At 36.8% G+C, this 26,650-nt stretch overlaps 1 protein-coding gene, 1 long non-coding RNA gene and 2 pseudogenes across 4 annotated transcripts; 2 read left to right on the top strand and 2 right to left on the bottom strand.

Moving 5' to 3' along the window:
• Nucleotides 1–1,907: 1,907 nt before the first annotated feature.
• LOC149036573 (uncharacterized) lies at nt 1,908–4,339 on the top strand (annotated as a pseudogene). The gene is made up of 3 exons (XR_016181643.1): nt 1,908–2,302; nt 2,769–2,867; nt 3,384–4,339. The product of XR_016181643.1 is annotated as an uncharacterized LOC149036573 (transcript).
• LOC149036572 (uncharacterized) lies at nt 3,644–8,809 on the bottom strand. The gene is made up of 3 exons (XM_089189411.1): nt 8,138–8,809; nt 5,937–7,960; nt 3,644–5,399 (listed from the first exon to the last, which is right to left on the bottom strand). Exon 3 carries the CDS (start codon nt 5,185–5,187, stop codon nt 4,459–4,461), a length of 729 nt encoding a protein of 242 aa, XP_089045537.1. The 5' UTR covers nt 5,188–5,399; nt 5,937–7,960; nt 8,138–8,809; the 3' UTR covers nt 3,644–4,458.
• Nucleotides 8,810–18,872: 10,063 nt separating this feature from the next.
• On the top strand, nt 18,873–19,465 carry LOC149036571 (dnaJ homolog subfamily C member 25 homolog pseudogene; annotated as a pseudogene). Its single transcript, XR_016181824.1, has one exon. The product of XR_016181824.1 is annotated as a dnaJ homolog subfamily C member 25 homolog pseudogene (transcript).
• A 3,254-nt stretch (nt 19,466–22,719) lies between these two features.
• LOC149036570 (uncharacterized) lies at nt 22,720–24,018 on the bottom strand. The gene is made up of 2 exons (XR_016181675.1): nt 23,780–24,018; nt 22,720–23,289 (listed from the first exon to the last, which is right to left on the bottom strand). It is a non-coding gene; the product is annotated as an uncharacterized LOC149036570 (long non-coding RNA).
• Between the last annotated feature and the right edge of the window lie 2,632 nt (nt 24,019–26,650).

Here is a 26,650-nt window from a genome sequence, read left to right as displayed (position 1 = left end):
AAACGACAAAAACATTTTGCACTTTTCCCCTAAAAACATCTTGACTAACTTTAAAACCACATGATACTGTTCTGCACGTTTTTGACCGTATAAGAGATAGAGAAATGTTTTGGTTGTCATTTTACCAGTAACCTGATGACGTGATGGAAGTAAAAAGATTGCAATCTCCCTTCTCCCACATTTATAAAAGGATTTAATTATGAGTTTGTGAAATAGCAATGACAAAATATTTAGATTTCAAAGGGAATGTTGTTGGAGCTCATTTGAAAGCCTCACAATACTTCTCAACTAATTTAACGGCTGGGCTTCGTAAACTAATTACATCTGAAAAGTAAGCGCAGTGATCAGTTACACTTCCTCCGGTTCCTCACAGAGAATTATAACATCTTTCTTCGTGAGCACGCGGTCATAGACTGACCTCTCTTCTTATGCGAGACCTTAGTACTTTCACAAAAAGCGAACAAGGTCACGTGAATTACTAAAGAAAATTATGGACACTGGAAAACCACGAACTGTAACACTGCGAATATCCTCTGACAGTAGAAAAGGACAGTCCGCATTATAAATATGTCTTGATATAGGATTCATTTTAGTTTTTGGCCACGTGATTGTAGAAACCATCATTTTCTCAAATTAAACGATGCTGAACAATCTTAGCTAATGAGGTTGAAATATATTGTATAAAACCATAAAGGTTTGAAGAAAGCCATCAAACGGTGGAGATATGAAGCATCCGTTCTACGGAAAAGACGCTTATACTGTGTATGTAAAAACAGTGAATTTAAGAAAGTTTCAGTTTCTCTGAAAAAATTAAAACATCTCTCTTCGTGAGCGCGCAGCGTCATAACTTGTCTTCTTATGCGAGACTCTGGCGCTTTAACAGGCAAAGAAACAGATTACGGCCTTAAGAAAAATATGTACCGCAGAACCTAGCCGTAATTTAGGCTTGCAAATGCTAAGTAATTTCATAACGAATACTATGGCCGCCATCTTTGATTTTAATGGCAGCGGAAGGCTGGGGAGAGAAAAAATTTATACCAAGGGGGCGGTCGACGGTCAAAAATAAGGAGAGGGGTGGGGGTAGGTAGGGGAGTGAAGAGTAGGGGGGTAGGGGGCGGGGGAGGGGAGGAAAGACTAAAAAAAAAAAACGGTCGGAGTGGCTCGGGTAACTTGCTCGAAAAAAACTACATCATTGGTCTTCCATTTGAAGGCGTTAATCCAGAGACTAAAATATGGCAACAAGTAAATGACATCAGAGAGAGTAGCTTGACTTTGCTTGACTTTTCAGTAATAAATAATAGTCATAATCAATAGTTCAACATATTTCTTTTGGGAACAGGCGAGAAGTGGAAGAAATGGACTGGACGACAATTACGTTGTGGGATCCACGTATCTGCAAGGCACTGTCTTGTTGTTTTTTCTTTTCCTCAGGAAATTTCAAGAAAATTGCCACTGGAGGACATTAACACCGAGCGATTATTTGAATGATGAAAATTTAATATGGCTTTGGTCCTTCCTTCTTATCGAAAAGTAACAAACAATTGCAAGCTTGACAAGCTTGCTTCCCGTTTAATTTAGTATTGACGTCAACATCAGGGACCTTAAGCAGTCAGGATGGCAACGCCTAGGAAGACTTCGATTAAAAAAACGAATTTCTGCCTTTAATTAAATTTAAAAAATGGCTGCATGTGTTTACCGTCTCATACGGCGCCACACCTCTACTTCAGCATAACGTATAAGAGAAGCCTTGAGTTCCAAATGGAAATTAAAATAATTTGCCGTCGCGGTTTCGGTTCGCAGAGGACGCAAGTTGTGGTGATTTCACGTTGTTGTTTTGCATAGGACGGCTAGGATATGTACAAAGTTTTAAAACGCACGTGCTGAGCTATTGTTCTGCCAATTAGGTCTTTTGTTTTTCCATGTCCTCGTTACCGTCGCCGTCGCAAATTTCCCTTTCGTAAACGGTCGTTGCCATTTGAAACGGTCGATGCCATTTCTCAGAACAGTCGTTGCCATTTGAAACGGTCGATGCCATTTCTCAGAACAGTCGTTGCCATTTGAAACGGTCGATGCCATTTCTAAAACTAGCCGAGCAGACGACAGCCCTCGTGAATAGCTCGTACGCTATTGGCACGCTCGGACGTCACTTCCGGGCAGTGTTGTTTATAAGATGGTGGAGCAATCCACGTGCGCGAGAGTTGAGCCAGCTGAAACAGAAAGAACCCATTCTTCTTGTGCAGAAACAAAACAAAAATCAATTAAGAAGCCAACGGGGTGGAACTCCTTTATGCAGTCAGTTGCGGTGAGCTTTATGAACACATTTGTAAATAGGTTGATATTTAAGCTCCATTTATTGTAATGATATACTTTTTAATTCATAATATGTATGTAGATTTCTGTAGTTTTTTCAATTCATTGTAACATAAGATATGTAGTTTTATCTTATGATGGAATAAAGACCAAAGACCAAAGAAAGTTTGTTTTGTATTTCCCGAAATATTCAATCATTTTCAGCCTGGATAAAGTGCTTGTTCAAATAGTCTAAAACATGTTGTTTCCCTTACATCCTTTACATCCGATTACAAGTGATTAAGATTAAGTGATCAGAAATATAAGTGAAAAATAAACCGCATCTAAAATTTTCGTTTATGTCATTAACAAATATCTTATCTGTAAGTGTTGCACTTGTATTCATTACTCTTGTAGGCCTTGAAATTACATTCGATATAAGCTGATATAGTTTCCTCGTACTTTGTATCATTCCACAGCCAGATTTCAAGGAACAACTTGGAAAGGGGGCGGGAATCGGGCAGGTTTCCAAAGTGGTTGGCAATACGTGGAAGAAATTGCCGACAGACAGACGAAAGGTTAGTTATAAACTTCTAACATTGCGAATGTTTGTGTATTAACCCTGCCCCATTTCAGTGGACTGCTGTGTGGTTTATGTGGCTAACTTTGTAAGGACCGAGAGTGTAAATTTTCTCGTCTAACTTTCCAATTAAAAGTATTTTAGATTATGAATATTGATCTTGAATCAAGCTGGGACCTCGAGCTTAATGTCAATTTTGTAATATAATGTTCAGACTTGTTATTTTTCCAGACAGAACTCTTAAATATACCTAGGGGATAGCAAGGCCCATTATAATGTACCAATTAATTTAACCTAAATTTTAATTAGAAATAACCTACATGTGGCGGATCCAGGTTTTGAGGAAAGGGGGGGGGGGAGGTAAGGGGGTATTATCCTCAAAAAATTATGATAGATGGTGAAAAAAACTGTCTTTGCAATCTAGTTTATATAAAAAATAGGGGGGATCAAAAATACATGATTGTTCCCTAATATATTTCCCCCCTTTTAAAATATCATGCTATGATCTTCATAGGACGGAAAAGATAAAGCACAGAGCTTGAGGGAAGACCTTGATATGGGAATATCAGAGATAAAAAAATGTCCAAGCTGCAGCACCCAGTTCACAAGGGAGAAGGACTTCAAATACCACCAGAAAGGTTGTCATGAGTGCATTTGCGAGGAATGCAATTAATCGTTTGACCATGAGCAAAAGCTAAAGAGGCATAAAGACAAGAAACATAAAGACAGCAACAAGTGTGATCATTGTCAAAAGACTTTTCCAGGGAAACGAAATCTTATAAGACACCAAAAGTCACATGTTTAATTAACCTATCCTGCATTTAGTGATTTTAACTGGAGATGATTTGAAAGGACTATTGGATCAATCTATAATACATAATTGTTTTTGTTTTTAAATTATTGTTATCGATTTTTGAAATTAATTGTGGTCATTGCAGCACATGTACATCATGTTACTGTTCAAACCAAATTTTATATCATTACAATGTTGTGTTAGACTGTAACAAGAAAGAATGAATTAAAACTTATTTACAATTTCAAACCTTCAATCTTTTCAAAGTTTTACGTTTGTACAGCTTAATCTTCAGAAGATAGACCCCCCCCCCCCCCACTTTTTGGGTGAAATAACTGGAGGCCCAGGCCTTAATTTACCTGAGTATTAGTTAGTGCCCCATGTGAATCAATGGCTGAACTTTGCTTATAATTTTCCTCAATCAGAATATCAGCAAACAAACCTTCATACCCTCAAGGTTTCACTTGAACAAAAATATAATCAAATTATAAGTGTTTGAAATTGGCTAGAGTACTATACGGTTGTATGGCATCGTACCAATTATCTGAACCCATGGAAGAATCCATAAGTTCTGGCACATGTACATCATGTTACTGTTCAAACCAAATTTTAAATCATTACAAATGTTGTGTTAGACTTTAACAGGAAAGAATGAATTAAAACTTATTTACAATGTCAAAACCTCAATCTTTTTAATAACCTTGTTGTTCCAGGGCAGATCCAAGGAGAGAGGTTTTTAATCTAGGCAATTTGCCCTAAGTGAATTTCCCTCTATGTTAAACATTATGCGAACATTTCATTGTTTATTCACTAAGATTTCCCTGTTTTCCTGTTTTTTCCTTTGCATGTGCTTTGTCTTGGATTTCATAGTATGGGACCCAGACTTCTTACTTCTTTTAGTGTTTGTTTGTACTGCTTTAGCCAAGTCATGGGTGCGCTTCCTCTTGGAGGTTGGTTCTTGTAGTTGTACTGGTCGCCCTTTTGATACAACCTGACGGCTTCCACTACCACACTTTCGTTTTCTGTTGGGCTGGACTCGGATCTTTTTTCCTTTTCCGGTTTTTTTCACCTCACTGGACCCGAAAGAAAAAAGAGCGCTTGCCAAATTAGAATGCATAGATCTAGCAGCGGTTAAGGATGTTACCCTTTTTGCGAACCTGATTACACCTTTAGCCAAATTAAGGTCTCTTGAGCTTTGGAGCTTTTGAATTATTTGTTCACAAGAGTTTCTCAACAATTGTTCAGCGTTTGCAATGGAATCATCCTCATCATCATCATTGCTCTGTATTGGTTCAGTGGAATGTTCATCCTCATCATCATTGCTCTGTATTAGTTCAGCAGTTGAGCAGTTTGGCCCTTGTTGTGCTGTTTCCATACTAGTGGATGCCTCTGTTACAAAACCATTAGAACCATCAGTTTGTGATGTTTGTCCAGCATCACTAGAGCGTAATGGCTTATAACAAGCAACAGGAAGTGTCTTTCCTATTGCTAGCCAGGCCATCAGTTTGTGATGTTTGTCCAGCATCACTAGAGCGTAATGGCTTATAACAAGCAACAGGAAGTGTCTTTCCTATTGCTAGCCAGGCCAATTTCTGCCTCTCATGTGGATTACTGACTGGAATGAAGTTTATGCAGTCTGCTAGATTTGCCACCCACAGGACATACTGGTGTTTGCATGGGCTCCCGTTTTTACCAACCGTGCAGGTACATATCCCAAGAGTCATGTCCACTGTATAACTGACAAAGAACCAATGAGACAATTCATAAATATCTCAATACAACTGGAATTTTTGTTTTTTTCAATCTGTAATAGATACATTCTAGACCTTCAACTGGTTGATCCACTAAGATATTAATAGAAATATTCCTAACAGCAGAGTAAGGACTTGCTCTTACTCTGCTATAAAAAACTCAATACCCTGCCAAGAAGGGAAATTACTAAAGGTACTCCACCCCCTGGACAATATATTACTCATGTTTCGGTCTTCCTTATGCTAAATCAATATCCTTGGAATGCAGCATATGGATGAACTGCAGGAATTACATGTATCTCATATATTATGCATGTTATGTCCCAATGTTTTATGTATTTTTGCTCCAAAGGGGAGTAGCCTAGAAACACTGCCCCCTCCCCCCCTGCACTGCTTCCCCTATCAAGATAATTTGAATCAGACAATGGGGGAAAGATAGGAAAATAATGCCCACCCACACATGCCCTCTTGTACCATCAGAGCATTATGCTATTGTGACGGCAAAGAAAAAAACACTACTGACCTGTGACTGCTATCTGAAGAGCTTCCAACTTTGAATACATTATTGCCAAAGTTCTCTACAGTTGAGAGGTAGGCATCAAGATCTTTTTTATCGGGGACTTTAAACCCTGTGCTTCCGTCTTTCCCTTTGCCAAAGAGTCGATGTCTGTACACACCATCAAAACTCCCATCTTGTAGTGATCTTCTAGATCAATAGTCAGCTTGTCTAGAAGCCCAACAACATTGTACTCTTTGGTGCGCTGCAGAATTACATCCTTAAGAACCAAAAACTGAGCCTCAGCAAAATTGTTGGTGTGGTTACCTCTAACAGGCAGTTCAGTTCTAAAGCATAGAGCAAAAGATTCTTTGTCATTGTATAGATTTTGCAAATAGCTGACTAGATTTGGGTATTTCTTGCAATGGCCATCATTCAAAAGTTCACTGAAGCAGTTCTCAAAATCTTGTTTGGTCTCGGCATATAAGGACCTCTTGAAAAGGGTGAGAAAATAAGGTCTATCTGCTTGGCTGATACTGTTCTTGCTCTCGTGAAGCCATCTCCAAAGTTGTTGGAGCATGTGGAAGATGCAAAGAAGTAAAACAGATGTTGGCCAAACAGACTTCAGAGCATTTCTTTCCTCTTTACAGCTGTCTGTAAGGATGACTTGGGGCCTTGTTCCCGACCACGATCATTGAATGCATACTCTGGTAAACAGGACCGAAGCATTTCAAAGACCTGTTTAAGTGTATGCTCCTGCTCATCACTGGTGATCAAGATGCCAAGTGGAAGTGCTCCAGATACATTGTTTGTGCACATTAAAAACACTTTAAGATTGTGCTCTTCTGTATTAAAAGTAGCATCAACAAAAACCATCTCACCAGACTGCTACACTTCCTTGTGTACACGGTTCATGAGAGGCGTTACAATAGCAATTATAAGAGGCGCATTATCACCTTCACATATCTGGTAACAAGTAGTAGCTTCAGGGTTGTCTTTCTTGTATTGTTCAAGCCTTTTGGCAAGTCTTTCAAACATCATAACGCCCTGTCCACCATACCTATCCTTACCAACCCTTGCGAACTGAATTCCCAGTTTTCTGGGAATTCCTAGGAATTCCTAGGAATTCCTAGGAATTCTCAAAAATTCCCAATTATGCAAATGACCCTTGCAAACCGAATTCCCAGTTTTCTGGGAATTTCTGGGAATTCCTAGGAATTCCTAAAAATTCCTAGGAATTCCTAGGAATTCCTAGGAATTCTCAAAAATTCCCAACTATGCAAATTAACTCTGATTTAAAAAGCTTGGAATTACTGGGAATTTCTGGGAAAGGAAGACTCCAGTTTTGTGAGGACTTGGAATCCCTAGGAATTCCTAGGAATTCTCAGCTTTACAAACTACCTATAATTTAAGAAGTGTGGAACTCTTGGGAATTTCTGGGAATGGAATTTGAGGCAATTTTAATACCCTGAGGTCCACATAAATTCTAAGAAATTCTCAATACCTTGAATGTGAAGGTTTTAAGAAAAAGAGTTATTTCAGAGGCTTAAAACTTTGGCTCAATAAAAGGTATGCTATACAAAACTTGCCAAGAGATATACATACATGTACATGTTTATAACTTAAAGATCATGAAATTTATTACTCAAACTAAGTTTTAGTAAATCTTTACATTAATATGGATTTTCTCATGAACCAGCTGTCAGTTATGTTAAATGGAAATTGCCACCTTCCACAATAATTAACAATAATTACATTATCTTACTTCCCTAACCTACATTACTGGTTGCCTTTGTAAGAAAACCTTGGAACAGTCAAACTCAGTTGCCTCAAACGCTGTCAGAGACTTTTTGTTGACAATACTTTTAGCAGAAATTTCATGCCTTAGACAAACAAATTCAACACCTAATTAATCTTTCTTTTTTCATGATTGTTGTTGCTGCTTTTTTTTTTCAGTTTTTTGCTTTATTTTCATGACTAATTGCTGTAATTTGTTTTGCTGTTTTTATTCTTACAAAACATTTTTATAAGAAAAGGGGAACATTGACTACCTCTGTCTTGCCTGCATGCCAAATGTTTGCAAAGTGTGTGGATGATCCACAAGTATTGGAACTCTTGCAAAAATGTTTTGTAAGAGTTCCAATACTTGTGGATCATCCACACACTTTGCAAACATTTGGCATGCAGACAAGACAGAGGTAGTCAATGTTCCCTTAGAGGAAAAACACCTTTTATATGACGTCTTCAATTTACTTTATTTGAAACTCTGATCTGAAAATATTTGTCAACAAGACTTGTTAGTAGTGAGAAGTACCAATCAAGTTTCCTTTCATAACTTAATTTCTTAAATGTCCCAATCACTGGATCTCCCAAAAAAATATTACATCTTTTTATTTTTGGTGCAAATTACAAGTCCTTCTTTATATAAAAATGAAAAGTGATAGTCACACTTCAGTAATAACAGCTCTTAAGTTTACTGTTGTTCTTCTCTGTCTGTCAGCTATAAACAAGATTGTTTTATACTTCGGGTAGTGCATAACTATTTGTGGACCAGAGTTCCAACGCACCTCTGTAATCGCATAGAGCTACTCCTGTCTCTTGTACAAATGTTTCTCCTTTGTAAGACGCACTCTACTCTGTTGTCAATACTGCTTTAAGTTCATTGGAAACGACTGACTGAGGAATCGAGATGGCGGTGTTGGAACGTGTTGCTGAACGCTTGCTACGGTCAAGCTTTGTAGATTTAGGTACTGGTACACTGGGATCATCTATGTATCTCTTATATTTCCGAATGTGGTATCCTTCTTTTATAAATATGAGGGTAAAAGACGATTTGTAGTCGCATTCAAAACTGTGATTGGCTTGTGTTATTTCTCACCTTGCCATTAACACAACTCAAGCGAGTTTCGAGTCTTTGTTTCCTCGACAACTTTCGGCCACAAATCGTGCATTTGTAATAGGATCGATTCTTTTCGATTATTTCTACATAGAGTGAGCTCACATCTTTATTTATATCACCATGCTATCCATCTTCTAGAAGCAGAGAACCGGTCGGAGAAGTCAGAATAAAGTTGGGCGCTCCTCTTAACACTGCAATCGGCAAGCCAGCGGATTCACTTTTCTAGCCAATGACAAGTCCTAAACGATCCACGTGATCATGCGCGTGATCGGAAACAAAGAAGACTCCATTTGGCGCTCATCTTTGAATGTACTTTTCATCGGTTGATCGCTTTTCTCAACTGTTTTGCTTAATATAACATTTCTAAAGATAGCTTTTATTGTGGTTCAATGGGAAAACGAGAATAGCGTGAGTGTTGTAAAAGAAAAGAAAGTCGTTGGCGCCGTGGAGTTAAAAGAAAGGACAACAGTTGACATATTGACTGGTACAAACAAGGGTCGAGTGGCCATCTGTAAGGCTACGATTTTGAAAGTTTGTGGTGAGTAAAAATTGCGATATTCGTTACGTGATCAAAATCTTATCAAAGAATAGATGTAGCGGGTTGAATTAAGCTTACATAACGCTCGGCGCAACTGAAACTAGAATAATTCTGAGAATCGAATCGGTCACTTGCATGCCGCAGTTTCTTAAGCTTATGCTTTACAATGAAATAAACCTATCAGTAAGGTTTCAAGATTCCTCTAGTCACGTTTGGGAACATTCAAGATTCATTATAGGAACTGTTATTAAACAAACCTTAGTACATAAAGAAGCCCTCCTTGGTAAAAACAAAATAATGTATTCAGCCCTTTTTTAGTAAAATCAATGAGAGAGATGTACTAACTCCAATATAAAAGTCACTCAATATAACAGAGATTTCTCAATTTGAGAATCCAATGAATGCCCTTTTCCTCATAGCCATCTTAAAAGCCTGGTCTGAGCTTTAAATATACATATTTTAATATATTATTTTTTTTCAAATTCAGATGTCAAGGAATCCAGATACAAAATGGTCAAGGTTCTTGTTGACAACCTCATTCAAGGCCAACTCATTGTGAGCCCAGGAAATAAAATACAAACAGTACAAACAGCAGCTAAGTTTGCAGTTTAGGATAACTTCATTCTAATTTATTGTTACAGTTACAACAAGATTTAAATCAAAAAATCAATTTTATTTGTCTGTAATTAGCCCCTTCACTCCCAAAAGTGCTTGGTTTTCAAATATAACTTGAGATATTGTATTTTATGGAAAAGAATCCACAGATTTTATTCACAATTTGTGTCAAACCAAATTTAATGATTGATTAGAACTATTTTATATGAATAGCTGTAATCGAGGATTAATCCGTATGAAGTTTTCAAGAAAAGAAAAATAAATCAAATTCCATCCTAATATTACCACACATTGATGTTAATTAATCAAAAATATTTTACATGTAAGCCTTAATTAAGCTTCGAAATAAATTTCATTGAATACTTGAATTTTAGCTGGGTTTTTTTTTTATTTATAGTATTTATTTTATATCATTAGCCTCAAATTTTTGCTTAAAATTCCCAGTAATTCTTAAACATTCCTAAAAATTCCCAAAAATTCCCAGAAATTCCCAGAAATTCCCAGAAATTCCTAGGAATTTTTTAGATTTACAGCTTTTCAGGGAAAGTCATTGGTTCTCTGAGTTGGAATTCCTAGGAATTCCTAGGAATTCCAAGTCCTGTTGGCTATAAACTTGGAATTTCTGGGAATTTCTGGGAATTTCTGGGAATTTCTAGGAATTTCTAGGTTTTTAGAACCAGAGTTGTTATGGTTGGGAATTCCTAGGAATTCCTAGGAATTCCCAGTCCGAATTTACCGTGAAAATTCACACCTTTATTCCTAGGAATACATGATTCCTACATGATTCTTTGAGTTCTTTCAAGTACTGTTGCCTTGCGGTTGCTGGTGTATGCCCACTTTCAAACAGCTTCAAAACCCTTTCTGTGCACTCAGGAGAAAGGTCGCGGAAATTAGAGGTCTCCAGAGGTTTAAGTGAATGGTTGTGGTCCCACTCTATGTCCACAGAACAACATCCCTCGCTGTCTATTTTGACTATCATCTGAAAGGGGTAATTGGTGTTCTTTACTCTGGCAGATGGATTCAAGTACAATTTCTGCTATGGATCTTTACTTGGACTCCAGTTGCGAGTGTTGTGTTGGCATCTATAGTAGTTTTGCAACACATAGCCGCTTGTTGGTGCCTTCTTTGTCTTTAACTTCAGTGAGATGCTGTTTATCACTTCATACTCGGATATCCATTGCTCCAGGTTTTCTTTCGTTATATCTTCGGTCAAAAAGTGCACTTTGAACTTTTCTCCATTTCCTGAAATTACCTTCAGGTAGTAAAGTGAATCATCTGGAAGCAAAGCCAGAAAACTCTCCTTTGTAATTTGGGTCGATTCAAAAGATTTTCTTTTCGATTCGACTTCTTTTATAGCTGAAGATATTAGATCTTTGAGAAAATTGTCGGGTTTGTCCGCCATTTTGATTTGATAAAAATCGCGATGGTTTGTAGGAAAGCTAGTCACGCATTGCTCTAATTGTCACGCATGTCGTCGGAGAGAGTCGGAAATATCGGTTCCGTCTTGGCATCGACCTTTACGATGGCATCGACTGTCAAGAGAAATGGCATCAACCGTTTTCAATGGCAACGAACATTCCAAGAAATGGCGTCGACCGTTTCAAATGGCAACGACCGTTTACGAAAGGGAAATTTGCGTCGCCGTCGTGGTTTGCTTAAGGTCCCTATTACCTGATTTCTCCAAATTCGGGGAAATTTCATTTTCCAAGGCTACACGGTCAAAGCCAAACAAGTCGCTTTTGAGAATTATGGGCTCACTGTAGTAGTACGAGGGTCTTAATGGGGTGATGGCTTTTACGGCTAGCGGTTGAAATTCTGTGTATTTTACGACTAATGGTTAACATCATTCCATGCATGAGTTGTTACCAGAAATTTTTTTTTGAGGTTAATTTTGTTCGCGACTAACAGTTAAAATTACAAAATTTTTACGCTTAGCAGTTAAATTTTTTTGGCCGTTTTATGGCTCACGGTTAACCTTCTTAAGACCCTCAATCAAACACTGTTACGGCCAATTTTTGATTTGAAAAAATTAAAACTGTGATCAAAAGTATTTAACAAAACTACTGAGAATAGCAACTTGATCAAGTGATTGTGGAAACCATCAGTTTCTTAAATTAAAAAATGCTCAACAATCTTAGCTAATGAGGATGAAATATACTGAGATATATTGTATAACACCATTACGGTTTGAAGAAAGCAATTTTACGGTGAGGATATGAAGCATCCGTTCGACGCAAAAGTATGCTTATACTATGTACACAATAACTGGATTTAAGAAAGTTCCAATTTCTCTAGGAAAATAAAAACATCTCTCTTCATGAGCGTGCGGCGTCATTACTTATCTTCTTATGCGAGACAAAAAAGCGGATTACGGCGTTTAGAAAAATTTTTACCGCAGAACCTGCCGCTAGTATCCAAAAATTTAGTGAATAGTATCTCGACCATGAAACGCTTGTGTACAAGTAGAAAACGGAAATTCAATTTGAATCAACCGCGATCTCCGAATCGATAAACGATAAACCCTCCTAAAACAAAGTCAAGTTAATAGCTAGTGCAGATCATAGCCACTGGAAAGCCACGTAATGAAGCACTGCGAATTTCCTATGATATCAGCGTGGGACAGTCTACACCACAAATAGAGGTCTGAATCTAGATTTATGATCATCAAATTGAACGATACTCAATAACCTTATTTTAATTAATGGGGATAAATTGTGCGGTATAAAGCCACAGAGATTTGAAGAAGTCGCCGTAGAACCAATATATCTCACTGTGGTGACGATCCAATGGCGCCATCAATCGCTCTAACGAAGGGCTAACGCTCGAAACGTGGCATATTGCAAACATAAAGATCAAAAAAGCGGTTACTGGGCTTTGCCATAAGAGCCTCACCTCTCTACAGTTACTTAACAACTAGTGAGTGACTAGAAAAGATTTTCAATCGCACTTACCAAGATGTTGACAATGTGGCTGATTCTTTCAAAATAAAACAAGAAACATTAATGAATCACTTTTCCCAACTTTCCGAACTACCACTGCCACAGTGTTTTACATATCCAGGTCACGTGTGTTTAGGTTATTCCCTTTCCCCCTCTGGGCCTATCGAAATAAAAAGGAAGAGTTTTAAATTGCTTATTTTTTGTGTGCCTGTATGCCCGTATATCGCGTCCGACTTAGGTTGAAATTTTCAACAGTTAGTGGTCATATGATAAAATGCTCATTGACCGAATCTGGTGGGGCCAGTGGGTAAAATATTTAGCTCAGGGTCAGTACAACCAAAGTTTCTTTTTTTTGAGTTTAAACGCTAAGCTATCTTTGCGTGATAATGGACTCATTGTCTTTGTGAACTTTTCATTTTCTAGCGGGTGTGATTTGCATGATCGAAGACAAAACTACGAAAAGAAATCAAATGACTGTATTTCGGTTTGGCGCGTCACTCCTATAAATGATGATGGTTATAAAATAATTGAGATGGCTCGCACGCTCTCATAGGTCAACTGTTTAGTTTAGATGAGAGTATGTAAACATACCCTGTTTGGAAGTCACACTTTAAATGTTTGCCGGCGCAATTTGGAAACATTTCAAACTCAAAGTTTTTCCAATACTCGCAAAGTAATTTCAAATATAAATGATAAATATCGGAATTGGAGAAAAATGTGCCAATTTTTATCTGGGATTTGGCTACCATCCCTCTCAAGTGAGGAACAAGAAGGAGGAAAAAGAGGAACTAGCGCTTTGCCTGCCTTGATGACCATGAGCTGTACAGCCTCTTCGAGGGAGTTCAAGTAAAGACGACAAATATGCAACAAAATGCGCAGAAAACATCGAAATGTAAGGAAACAAGGAAAAATTTTGGAAAAACATTTGGAAAATCGTTCTACGCGCCCTACTTTCAAAGAAACCATGAAAACTATATATCACTAAAAAGCTTATGAAGTATTGAAGAATAGTTTTTAACTGAAGTTTCTTTTTTTCCCAGCAAATTTAGTTTCAATGTGTTCTCTAAATAAAGAGTAAAGGAAACGAAAGTTTGAAAATTTGACCAGATCTTGTTGACAGTAACCTCAAATCAAAACTCATTCTTTTTTTTACTGCCTTTCCATGGCTACATTACAAAAATTAAAAAGCCAAATTTCATATCTAGTTCAACTGTTCAATCAATAAGTTGTTAGTGTGGAAATTGAAGGTATAGTGAAATTTTAAATACAATTATATATTTCCAATATTGAATGTTATCAGCTATGAGTCAAGAGAAAAACAAAGTTCTATACGTTGAAATACTGTTTATTTCATTTAAGAAAAAACTTCTGACACGAGTGGCGCAAACATGAACGTTCGTCAAATCGTACCGTGCCATAATATATTGCTGCTTAAATTCACTGATATTTTACATGGAAATGTTCATAGGAAAAGCATTTATGTATTGAAAAAAGAGATTAAGGTTGTAGAGCTGAACAATAATGAGCTACGTTCGTCTTTGTGTTGTCATACCTCACGCACTTTCTGTCAATCTTGATTGTAACTGACGACACGCAAGCCATGTGCAGTAAGCTTTAATTTTTCTACATAATGATAAACGTTGGAAGATACCAAAGGAAAGTTCGTTGTGGCTGAACGAAGACAAAAATCATGCTGCCCAGGTCTCGAAGGCTGGGTAAATAATTGATTTTTATAAAATGACATTTAGTTGCCCTTTTACTGTGCCCTGGGCAAACGTCGGTCTCTCGTAAAAATGCAGAGTTAATCAAGTCGATTTTAAAGTTAACGCAGGAGTCATTTAATCGAAAGAACTCGGTGATGCTGATTGTAAAATGAGAAACTTTACAAAGTGAGGCTACATTTTTCAAGATAAACAAACAGTGACGTGGCTCGATTATATTTCCTGAAGTTAAGAGTCATCAGATATATTGACAACATATTTAAACGTTAAGTCAAGTACATGTGTTTTCAAATTAGGGAAACTTTCTGTCAATAATGGTTGAAAGCGAAGGTAGTTGATTAATTTATCTTACTCGACCACTACTGTTCCAATGCTGGACTCACGCTTTAAGACCAGCGGTTATTTGTAATAAGTAGGCCCAAATTTACCAACGAATTGCCTAAATTGAGATAGATTTTGTTTTTGGATATTTCTCAGATATCACTGGCTAATTTTCAGCTGGTCAAGAGGTCACTTTTTTACCTATGTATTTTCTACCTTTTTTTCACTTCATTCGCTTGCAGTTTATCACTTCCATTTATCGGAATAGTAGTTGAGATCCCCGTGCTCATATGATTAAGCTACCAAATTATTCCAGCTTTTGCATGATTCAATACTGATCCCTTCAGATTTACCGTAAAAGGAAATATTTCAGTCAGAAAGCAACTGGTTTCCTTGATTTCCCATCCTGTTATCACTGAAAACTTTCCACTTGAATATTCTCTTCGCATATCTTTATTTTTCTCTAATTGCTGCTTCTTGTTCTCTGTTATCGCACCTAGCTTGATTTGAAGCCAAAACAAAGGTAAAAATGCAAAATATACCACCGACAGATATTGGCTACGTAAGTAATTAGAAAAAAGGCTATAAAACGGACAATTACGAAAATGCACGGTCATTCAAGGCTACTGTTCCTCAGTGAAGGCGAGGCCGATGTTTGACGAGGAAAATGGCTTTTGTTCAGTTGTATAGTTTAGCGTTGTTTGTGGCTTCCACAAAAAGTAGCAGTATGTACAACATGTATTCCAACATGATCATGCCTGATGGCAAAGAAAATTACAATGTTTCCGACAACTACAACGAGGCCGCAGATACACTGGAGTTTATGGTGCAAGTAAGAACCACAGGTTGGGTTGGTTTCGGTATTGCTGAAGTAGCATCAAATAATATGAGTCACTATGATGCGGCAATAGGAGGAGTAACAGATGACGGAACAAGCTATCTGCAGGTAGGTCGGAATAACAAAATTTAAACTATCTAAACAACGAAAGAAAAAAAATCGTGAGATTCGATTTTAAGTTTCGCGTCACGCATGATTCGTTTTTTGTCTGATTTCTTTCATTTTCCCTTTAAAGTTAAGACACTAATTTCTGACCGCGAAAATATTTAAAATTAAAGTGAATAAAGTTTAGTAGAGATATTGACGTAAGTCTCTTAATTTAGAGAGAAATGGTATGTTTATTGTTTATATAAAACAGCCTAGAGGATTTAAGTATTAGTTTACTCAAATATTGATGCTAACAAATCTCTTCTTTCATCACTAGCGTTTAATCCTATTTCATTTTTTGGCTAAAGCTTCGTTTTAGTCGACTTCCCCTCCACGTCCATCCTGAGGAAACACATTACATTAACTCCGAAATTCTTGCAAATGAGTCTATACTTATTTTGAGGTATAATGCATAGATTTGGCCAAGCCCAAAAGTAGAGCGCGTATTTTAATGGATTTCAATCCGTAACTTCAATTTTTGGGGTCTCCATAAAATAGCTTGCAGCGAGAAGTCGAACATTTTCAAAAAAAGGAACGAACTGAAGATTGCGTAAACCGTTAAAAATTTTTCCAACAATATGCAACCAGAAAATGCAAGGACTCGTTTAATATTGGGGCATGTATGGACAAGTATGTGAAATTGCAGTCTCCACCTCTAAAACACTGCTAGTGCTCATAAAGCACGACACACATCATCCCATATCTCAGATAATTGGTATCCAGAAACGCAGAAGGCGCTCAGAAACTTACTAAGCAACCGGATTAAACGAGGCAGTACCTCTGAAAACAACGATAAGGGGGCAAAATGGGACCGCGAAACTGAAACAGGCGATTTTGCTCTCTAACAATTAACACCTTGGATTTTCTCGCCAGATGAAGGAAATGCCAGGCAGCATCTATTTTCCCGCCATCTTTCACCGTGATAAAAGGTAAGTGGAAGAGCTATTTTGAGGAAGGTGAGTAGAAAGCACATCGCTGTTATTTGTTTTATTCATTTCCCACAATCAAGCAAAACGTTAAAGGAGTTATTGCTCTAATTTCAATCTCAATAAAGGATTTGAACTGATGACCTCAGCGATACCGGTGCAACTCTCTACCCGTACGGGCCTGAATTTTTTTCAGGTCTTATTTCAACTACTACTTCAGTAGTGTTCATAGCTACGAGGATCGCTTCTATCTGTTTCTTCACCGCAGTGCGCGTATATGATTTTCATATATTTCCAGACGTAAAGGAGTTATTACTCTAATTTCAATCTCAATACTACTTGTTACAACGATATCTCAACAAAGTCTTATCTTAAATTGGAATAAACAATCACGTGAAAATTATGGCATTTGTTTTGTCAGGATGTCAAGATCAGTTTACTTTGCGACGCATATCATTCTTGAAAAATTAATTCAAGGCTTAAAACTGCCATTTCAAATGAACACTCAGACATACTCTCTAATAATCTTTGTCAAGGCACTGAACCACTTACATGGAATTACTTTAATAAGATTTTTATAACCACAGCGGGTTACTGACAAACTCATTTACACAATTAAAGTGGAAACATTTCAATTTATTCTCACACATGGTCTTCATTTAAACCAAGAAGGTGAGTGTTAGTTTTACAACAGAATGTTAACTTAATTAAACCACAATTATTAAACTAGATTAAGATTTAAATGTTTGTTAGATTACATATGCATAATAAATAATCTGCTATTCAACAAATATATTCTGCAACCACATGACGAACTTTTTTTAGATGGTCAATTTAAACAAAATATTTTCACAACACATCTGTTCCTTAATGTTGAAATACAATACTTTTTCCCCACATTGGCAATTACTTAAGTTTAATGTTTATATCAAAGATGGTGAAGATGTACCCAAAGGACCACCTCCTTTAGGTGGAGATTAGGTAAGTGTTGACTGGAAAATAAAATTTTCTTTTTCTTCCATAATGCCATGATTCCACGAAATGTAATGCATCTGTAAACAATTTATGGTCTACCCTCTCTTTAAGAAGTTGGAAAAGTGACATCATGGCCTCCTTGAAACACAATTTCACTTTTAAACTCTGTGCAATGAAGGTTTTGTTAGGTTAGCTCATTGTATAATGATTTACCTTGATTTAAATAAAATACCTTTTTTTTCAAATTGACAATTACTTACGTTTAGTTTTTGTACAATAGATGATGAAGATCTATCTGAAGGACCATCCCCTGCAGGCAGTGATTTAGGTACCGTATTTCTTCACCTATAAGCCGACCTCGGCTATGAGCCGACACCCTAAAAGTTAGAGACCTTCCAACAGACTCCTGTTATCCAAAAGAAAAAGCAAAACCATCGGCTATTAGCCGAGAGCGAAATTCTTGATTATAACCGGCCATTTGAGTGTGCGAATCTCACGGGAAAAATTGGGAAATGGCTTAATGAACACAAAAGCTAATGAATGAGAATAAACCCAAAAGAAAAAAAGGCGAATCAGTGAAGACGTAAATACTACTACGCGACTGCAGAAACACAACAGTTACTGTAGCCTGACAAACATTTCAATCGAGTATCTCTTTCGTCACTGTTATTTTTCTCATCATGCCAGTAGCACGCCGCTTTTTGTATACTATAGCTTTCAGGATAAAAGTTATCGCGGAAGCCGAAGCTGTAGAAAACAGCTCGGAAATCGCTCGAGATTATGGACTTAGCGAGTCCATGGTGCGACGCTGGAGACGAGACTAGGCGACTATTCTTTCTGGCAAGCTTAAGATTTCGGCAAAACGTGCAAAAATATGCCGTTTCACTCCCAAGTGTCCCGAACTAGACGAGCAAGCGATGGAGTGACTTTCACAGCAGAGATACCAAATATTTCATTAGTAATGTGCGATGGGGAGAGTTTTTGCCGAGTTGAGTGAGATCGTCTTTCAATGCGTGGGAAGCAAAGAATCTGATTGTTATTGACTGAATGTTAAAGAGCTCGTTGCAATCTTGTACGGTTCGGTCATGGCAACCTTCAAGGTTTTAGTTCCTTGTATTGTCCTTCTAATATATTTCACATCGTCAGCATATGGCTTTATCGAGGGACTCTACTGTGGAACAGAAAACTGTTACGACGTGCTCGGAGTCTACAGAGAATCTTCAAAGGCTGACATTGCAAAAGCATACAGAAAACTTGCCAGAAAGTACCATCCTGATAGATACAAGGGAGAAGATGCTGAAACCAAATTTCAACTTATCGCAACAGCTTATGAGGTTTTGAAGGATGATGAACAAAGAGCTGACTATGACTATATATTGGACAATCCAGAGGAGACCTATGGCCATTATTATCGCTACTACAGAAGACAGGTGGCTCCAAAAGTGGATGTGAGAGTTGTTATAGCTGTGTCAATCACAGTTGTCTCATTGCTCCAGTATCTTCATGGATGGTCACGCTACAATGAAGCTGTCAAATATGCATTAACAATGCCCAAATACAGAAACAAGTTTCAAAGGAGACAAGAAAATGAAAAATGGGCAAACTTCCCAAGAGTATCAGGGACGTCACAACCCTAACGTCGTTTTAAAGCAAGATACGCCAACTCAATATAAGTGAACTTTTAGATGATGGCTGCGCAGGCTGTAGCCTTTGTTCATTTTGACTTCTGTGTATTTTTACTATAAATCTCTTAATTAGTTAACTATATATATTTTACCTACTACTGTATATAGTTTTTTAGTTTGTATATTCTCCCCTAATTGGTGTCCCCAAATTAGTAAGGGGTCTGTTCCCTGGCTAGACGGTTTTTTGACACTTTAATAAAGTTTCTATTCTATTCTATTCTATTCTGATTGGTGGTCAGAAATACGTTGTTATCATGTCAATTTAAAAGCACATCACGTAAAGAGCGCTGCAGTCACGAAATTTACGGTCATTTTGCATTAACATTAAATTTTAAATTGTTTTGAATCCCAAACCCTCGGCTATAAGCCGAACCCCGTTTCTTGTGAAAAAATTTTCAAACTTTTGTGTCAAATACTGAAAAATCGCTCGGCTTACAGGTGAAGAAATACGGTAAATGTCTACGGTAATATTTTCTTTTCTTCTATAATGCTATGATTCCACAAAATGCTATGCAACTGTAAACAGTGAGTAGTCTTTCACCTCTGTAGGAAGTTGGAAAAGTGACATCATAGCCTCCTTGAAATACAACTTTCCTGTTAAAGTCTAAGCAATAAGAAATGATGTGTGGTTAGCAAACTGTTTTTCCTTTGACCATTTCCAGTAAAGTAGAAGTTCATAATTTTGCAATGTTACCATCACTTGGTTCAATATTGTCACTTCAGAGAAACCTTTTCTGATACAATTATAGAAAGTGTGCAGTATTTTTAATAAACTTGTTCATACCAAGTATTGTTTTTTTCATAAAATAGATGTGGACAAGAAAAATAATAAAAAAGAGAAGGGGAAGAAGAAGTGGAATGGTGAAGTAAAGTAAATAGTAACCTAACAACAACTGAAATTACAATAAACCTGGCTAACATTTGTTTTAGATGCCATTTTCCACAGTATTTAGAAAATCTTTAATTTATCATGCTCATGCGAAAAGAAGTTAAATTTTAGAAACAGTATGGGACCCAAGAAATATTTTTCAATCTGTAACAAACAGAGATTATTCCATGGAAAGTGTGCACAAATGAGATTTATTGCATCAAGCAAAAATTAACATGTGAGCCTAGTGAACTAGTGAATTTTTTTGATCAACGCGACAAGTGGATAAAAGTTTTTCAAGCATTTTCCATGGTATGATGCTTCCATTTCATACATACCAAAATTTTTTCTTACTGTCCAACAAAGATTGGAAGCTAACAACTGTGAAAATACATTGTTTGTTTCATTAGAGCCACAAATGATACTACTAAACAGTATAAATCCTTATTTGTATTAAAATAAATTCCATTTCTAAACAATTCTCAAATAGAAGATTAAATAATTTTTCAAAGATTTAAAGGTGAGAAGGAAAAAAAAAGGTGATACTATATGATTATTTTTGACTGTTGACAAAGAAATTAAAATTTAATATAGATCAAATAAAAAACCCTTTGAAGGTCCATTGCAACAGTTTCCAGCTCATACACATATACAAAGACTGTTTTATATCCAATCCAACAAAAGCTGCCATAAGCAGGCATTGAAAGATAAAAATCTATGATAATACAAATAGGGATTTTAGGGCAAAAGGGTAATTTATTTAGATCTTGTGAGTATAGTTGTCAGTTGGGTAACATCTCCTTGCAAGTGCATTGCCTTACCTCAACTTTTAATTTTTTTTTCTATCAAAGAAATAAAAAATGTTTCAACTTAGGAGGGAGAGGCCACTCCTACACGGTGGATGTGGTGACCATGCCCACCACGTCAACCATGTTAAAAATATAAAATATGAATCAAAATGAAATCAACTGTCTCTCATTCATTTTATAAATGTAAATTTGCAGCAGATTAATTCAGCCATAACTGCAAATGATAACTTCTTACCAAGCCTGAGGGCCATACAAGAGAACATTTTCCTTAGTTCCTCACAAAAACAACGGATGGCCAATATTCCTCAGTAGAATTTGAGCAAGAAAAGTTAGCAAGTGATTCATCACATTGCAACTGGACTAAACTTTTGTTTTAAATTTGGTGCGTTTCAAAACAAAAATACATGGATTATGATCGTTTCACAGGAAACGGTCTGCATGGAAAAGTGCAGAACAAGTAAGAACCAGATCAGTGCTGGTAATTACCTCCATACTACCGTAGTTATTCGGTTATAAGGCGCACTCGGCTGTAAGACGCACCCCCAATTAAGCAATTTGATTATTGCATGTTTTCAAACTGAAAATATCACTAAAATACTTGGTTATAAGGCGCATCGTTGTTTGGGGAGTAAAGATCGGTCAAGTTTATTGTAAATTCTTTCATAAACTTACAAAAAAGCGAAAAAGTCGCGTATTGATTTTAGTTTACCGTTAATTAACAAAAGCAGAATTGTCGCACACGCGACCACGCGCACAAACAAAAGCCTTGATTAAACAAAAGCAAAAGGTCACACACATAAACAAAAGCCGAAAAATGTCACACATTTAATCACAGTGATAAACAAAAGGCAAAAAAAGTCACACATTTAATGCAACCTATCGGCACACATTAATTTTTAGCCTTCCCTCTCGGGAAACATGTTTTTAAAGTATAAAAACAATTCGATCAAATTTACTTCACCTGGTGAACATTATCTTGCGAAGTCTACATTCAGCACAATCGTGCCAAACACTCGCCGTCATTCTTACGATCTGAACTTTAAGTTGAAAATCGTAATTGAAGCTGAAGCTGTTAACAACAATCGAGAGATAGCGAGGGAATACGGAATTTCCAAATCAATGGTTTGGAAGTGGCGCAATCAGCAGGACATCTTGTATCACCTTGTCAAGCGCGCTTCCATGGGCCGTTCCCTTGCGAAATGGCTTTTGGAATTCCTAGGAATTCCTAGGAATTCCTAGGAATAAAGGTGTGAATTTTCACGGTAAATTCGGACTGGGAATTCCTAGGAATTCCTAGGAATTCCCAACCATAACAACTCTGGTTCTAAAAACCTAGAAATTCCCAGAAATTCCTAGAAATTCCAAGTTTATAGCCAACAGGACTTGGAATTCCTAGGAATTCCAACTCAGAGAACCAATAACTTTCCCTGAAAAGCTGTAAATCTAAAAAATTCCTAGGAATTTCTGGGAATTTGTGGGAATTTGTGGGAATTTGTGGGAATTTTTAGGAATGTTTCAGAATTACTGGGAATTTTAAGCAAAAATTTGAGGCTAATGATATAAAATAAATACTTTAAATTAAAAAAAACCCAGCTAAAATTCAAGTATTCAATGAAATTTATTTAGAAGCTTAATTTAAGGCTTACATGTAAAATATTTTTGATTAATTATTAACATCAATGTGTGGTAATATTAGGATGGAATTTGATTTATTTTTCTTTTCTTGAAAACTACATACGGATTAATCCTCAATTACAGCTATTCATATAAAATAGTTCTAATCAATCATTAAATTTGGTTTGACACAAATTGTGAATAAAATCTGTTGATTCTTTTCCATAAAATCCAATATCTTAAGTTATATTTGAAAACCAAGCACTCTTGGGAGTGAAGGGGCTAATTACAGTCAAATAAAATTGATTTTTTGATTAAAATCTTGTTGTAACCGTAACAATAAATTAGAATGAAGTTATCCTAAACTGCAAACTTAGCTGCTGTTTGTACTGTTTGTATTTTTTTTCCTGGGCTCACAATGAGTTGGCCTTGAATGAGGTTGTCAACAAGAACCTTGACCATTTTGTATCTGGATTCCTTGACATCTGAATTTGAAAAAAAATAATATATTAAAATATGTATATTTAAAGCTCAGACCAGGCTTTTAAGATGGCTACGAGGAAAAGGGCATTCATTGGATTCTCAAATTGAGAAATCTCTGTTATATTGAGTGACTTTCATATTGGAGTTAGTACATCTCTCTCATGGATTTTACTAAAAAAGGGCTGAATACATTATTTTGTTTTTATCAAGGAGGGCTTCTTTATGTACTAAGGTTTGTTTAATAACAGTTCCTATTTTGAATCTTGAATGTTCCCAAACGTGACTAGAGGAATCTTGAAACCTTACTGATAGGTTTATTTCATTGTAAAGCATAACAAGCTTAAGAAACTGCGGCATGCAAGTGACCGATTCGATTCTCAGAATTATTCTAGTTTCAGTTCCGCCGAGCGTTATGTAAGCTTAATTCAACCCGCTACATCTATTCTTTTATAAGATTTTGATCACGTAACGAATATCGCAATTTTTACTCACCACAAACTTTCAAAATCGTAGCTTTACAGACGGCCATTCGACCCTTGTTTTTACCAGTCAATATGTCAACTGTTGTCCCTTCTTTTAACTCCACGGCGCCAACGGCTTTCTTTTCTTTTACAACACTCACGCTATTCTCGTTTTCCCATTGAACCACAATAAAAGCTATCTTTAGAAATGTTATATTAAGCAAAACAGTTGAGAAAAGCGATCAACCGATGAGAAGTACATTCAAAGATGAGCGCCAAATGGAGTCTTCTTTGTTTCAGATCACGGACATGATCACGTGGATCTTTTAGGACTTGTCATTGGCTAGCAAAGTGAATCCGCTGGCTTGCCGATTGCAGTGTTAAGAGAAGTGCCCAACTTTATTCTGACTTCTCCGACCGGTTCTCTGCTTCTAGAAGATGGATAGCTTGGCGATATAAATAAAGATGTGAGCTCACTCTATGTAGAAATAATCGACAAGAATCGATCGTATTACAAATGCTCGTTTTGTGGCCGAAAGTTGTCGAGGAAACAAAGACTCGAAACTCACTTGAGTTGTGTTAATGGCAAAGGTGAGAAATAACACAAGCCAATCACAGTTTTGAATGCGACTACAAATCGTCTTTTACCCTCATATTTATAAAAGAAGGATACCACATTCGGATGTATAAGAGATACATAGATGATCCCAGTGTACCAGTACCTAAATCTACAAAGCTTGACCGTAGAAAGCGTTCAGCAACACGTTCCAACACCGCCATCTCGATTCCTCAGTCAGTCGTTTCCACTGAACTTAAAGCAGTATTTACAACAGAGTAGAGTGCGTCTTACAAAGGAGAAACATTTGTACAAGAGACAGAAGTAGCTCTATGCGATTACAGAGGTGCGTTGGAACTCTGGTCCACAAATAGTTATGCACTGCCCGAAGTATAAAACAATTTTGTTGATAGCTGACAGACAGAGAAGAACAACAAGTAAACTTAAGAGCTGTTATTATTGAAGTGTGACTAACACTTTTCATTTTTATATAAAGAAGGACTTGTAATTTGCACCAAAAATAAAAAGATGTAATGTTTTTTGGGAGATCCAGTGATTGGGACATTTAAGAAATTAAGTTATGAAAGGAAACTTGATTGGTACTTCTCACTACTAACAAGTCTTGTTGACAAATATTTTCAGATCAGAGTTTCAAATAAAGTAAATTGAAGACGTCATATAAAAGGTGTTTTTCCTCTAAGGGAACATTGACTACCTCTGTCTTGTCTGCATGCCAAATGTTTGCAAAGTGTGTGGATGATCCACAAGTATTGGAACTCTTACAAAACATTTTTGCAAGAGTTCCAATACTTGTGGATCATCCACACACTTTGCAAACATTTGGCATGCAGGCAAGACAGAGGTAGTCAATGTTCCCCTTTTCTTATAAAAATGTTTTGTAAGAATAAAAACAGCAAAACAAATTACAGCAATTAGTCATGAAAATAGAGCAAAAAACTGAAAAAAAAAAAGCAGCAACAACAATCATGAAAAAAAGAAAGATTAATTGGGTGTTGAATTTGTTTGTCTAAGGCATGAAATTTCTACTAAAAGTATTGTCAACAAAAAGTCTCTGACAGCGTTGGAGGCAACTGAGCTTGACTGTTCCAAGGTTTTCTAACAAAGGCAACCAGTAATGTAGGTTAGGGAAGTAAGATAGCAATGTAATTATTGTTGATTATTGTGGAAGTTGGCAATTTCCATTTAACATAACTGACAGCTGGTTCATGAGAAAATCCATATTAATGTAAAGATTTACTAAAACTTAGTTTGAGTAATAAATTTCATGATCTTTAAGTTATAAACATGTACATGTATGTATATCTCTTGGTAAGTTTTGTATAGCATACCTTTTATTGAGCCAAAGTTTTAAGCCTCTGAAATTACTCTTTTTCTTAAAACCTTCACATTCAAGGTATTGAGAATTTCTTAGAATTTATGTGGACCTCAGGGTATTAAAATTGCCTCAAATTCAATTCCCAGGAATTCCCAAGAGTTCCACACTTCTTAAATTATAGGTAGTTTGTAAAGCTGAGAATTCCTAGGAATTCCTAGGGATTCCAAGTCCTCACAAAACTGGAGTCTTCCTTTCCCAGAAATTCCCAGTAATTCCAAGCTTTTTAAATCAGAGCTAATTTGCATAGTTGGGAATTCCCAGAAATTCCCAGAAAACTGGGATTTCAGTTTGCAAGGATCATTAGCATAATTGGGAATTTTTGAGAATTCCTAGGAATTCCTAGGAATTCCTAGGAATTCCTAGGAATTCCCAGAAAACTGGGAATTCAGTTCGCAAGGGTTACCGACCAAAAGATCCCGAACTTCATCAACCATAAGCCCACTGGTTCAGTGATCAAAGGAGCCAAGGTAAGCAAATGCCTTCTTATCTAATACATTAAAGTTCACACGGCAACCAGGTGGCCAATCAGACATAGTTTGATGCTACTCTGGTTTGCAGATTTAATGAATGTAACCGAAGTTACAATTCATAGACCAAACGTTTCGACACTCCTGTCTAGTGCCTTCATCAGGGGTGATCTAAACGCTGTAACAAGAGGTCCTTTTACATGATCACTAATTAGCGGCCTTTTTTTTTTTTTTCTGACGAGGTGTAAATAAGCGTCAGGAAGCAAACCACCATCGTCACGATCTAAACCTCCCCCCAAAAACATTCAAAAGGATGTTTTTAATGCACTTATAGCTCTCAAAAAGGATACAGAGGCAGGCCCGTATTATCTGCTGACAAGGGTAATTGTGTTGTGGTTATGGACAAACAGCAATATCACGACAAAGCTTTGACTCTGCTTAATGACAAGAGTACGTATGCTGTCTTAAACTCTGATCCTACCA

Source organism: Pocillopora damicornis, chromosome 12, assembly GCF_964200805.1.
Source record: "Pocillopora damicornis chromosome 12, jaPocDami1.2, whole genome shotgun sequence".
Lineage (NCBI taxonomy): Eukaryota > Metazoa > Cnidaria > Anthozoa > Scleractinia > Pocilloporidae > Pocillopora > Pocillopora damicornis.
The sequence above is the reverse complement of the archived record's forward strand: the minus strand, read 5'-3'. Positions and strand labels throughout refer to the sequence as shown.

Excerpts from the sequence above, each read along its gene's own strand:
- LOC149036572 (XM_089189411.1), bottom strand. The coding sequence starts at position 5,187 with ATGCTGGACAAACATCACAAACTGATGGCCTGGCTAGCAATAGGAAAG.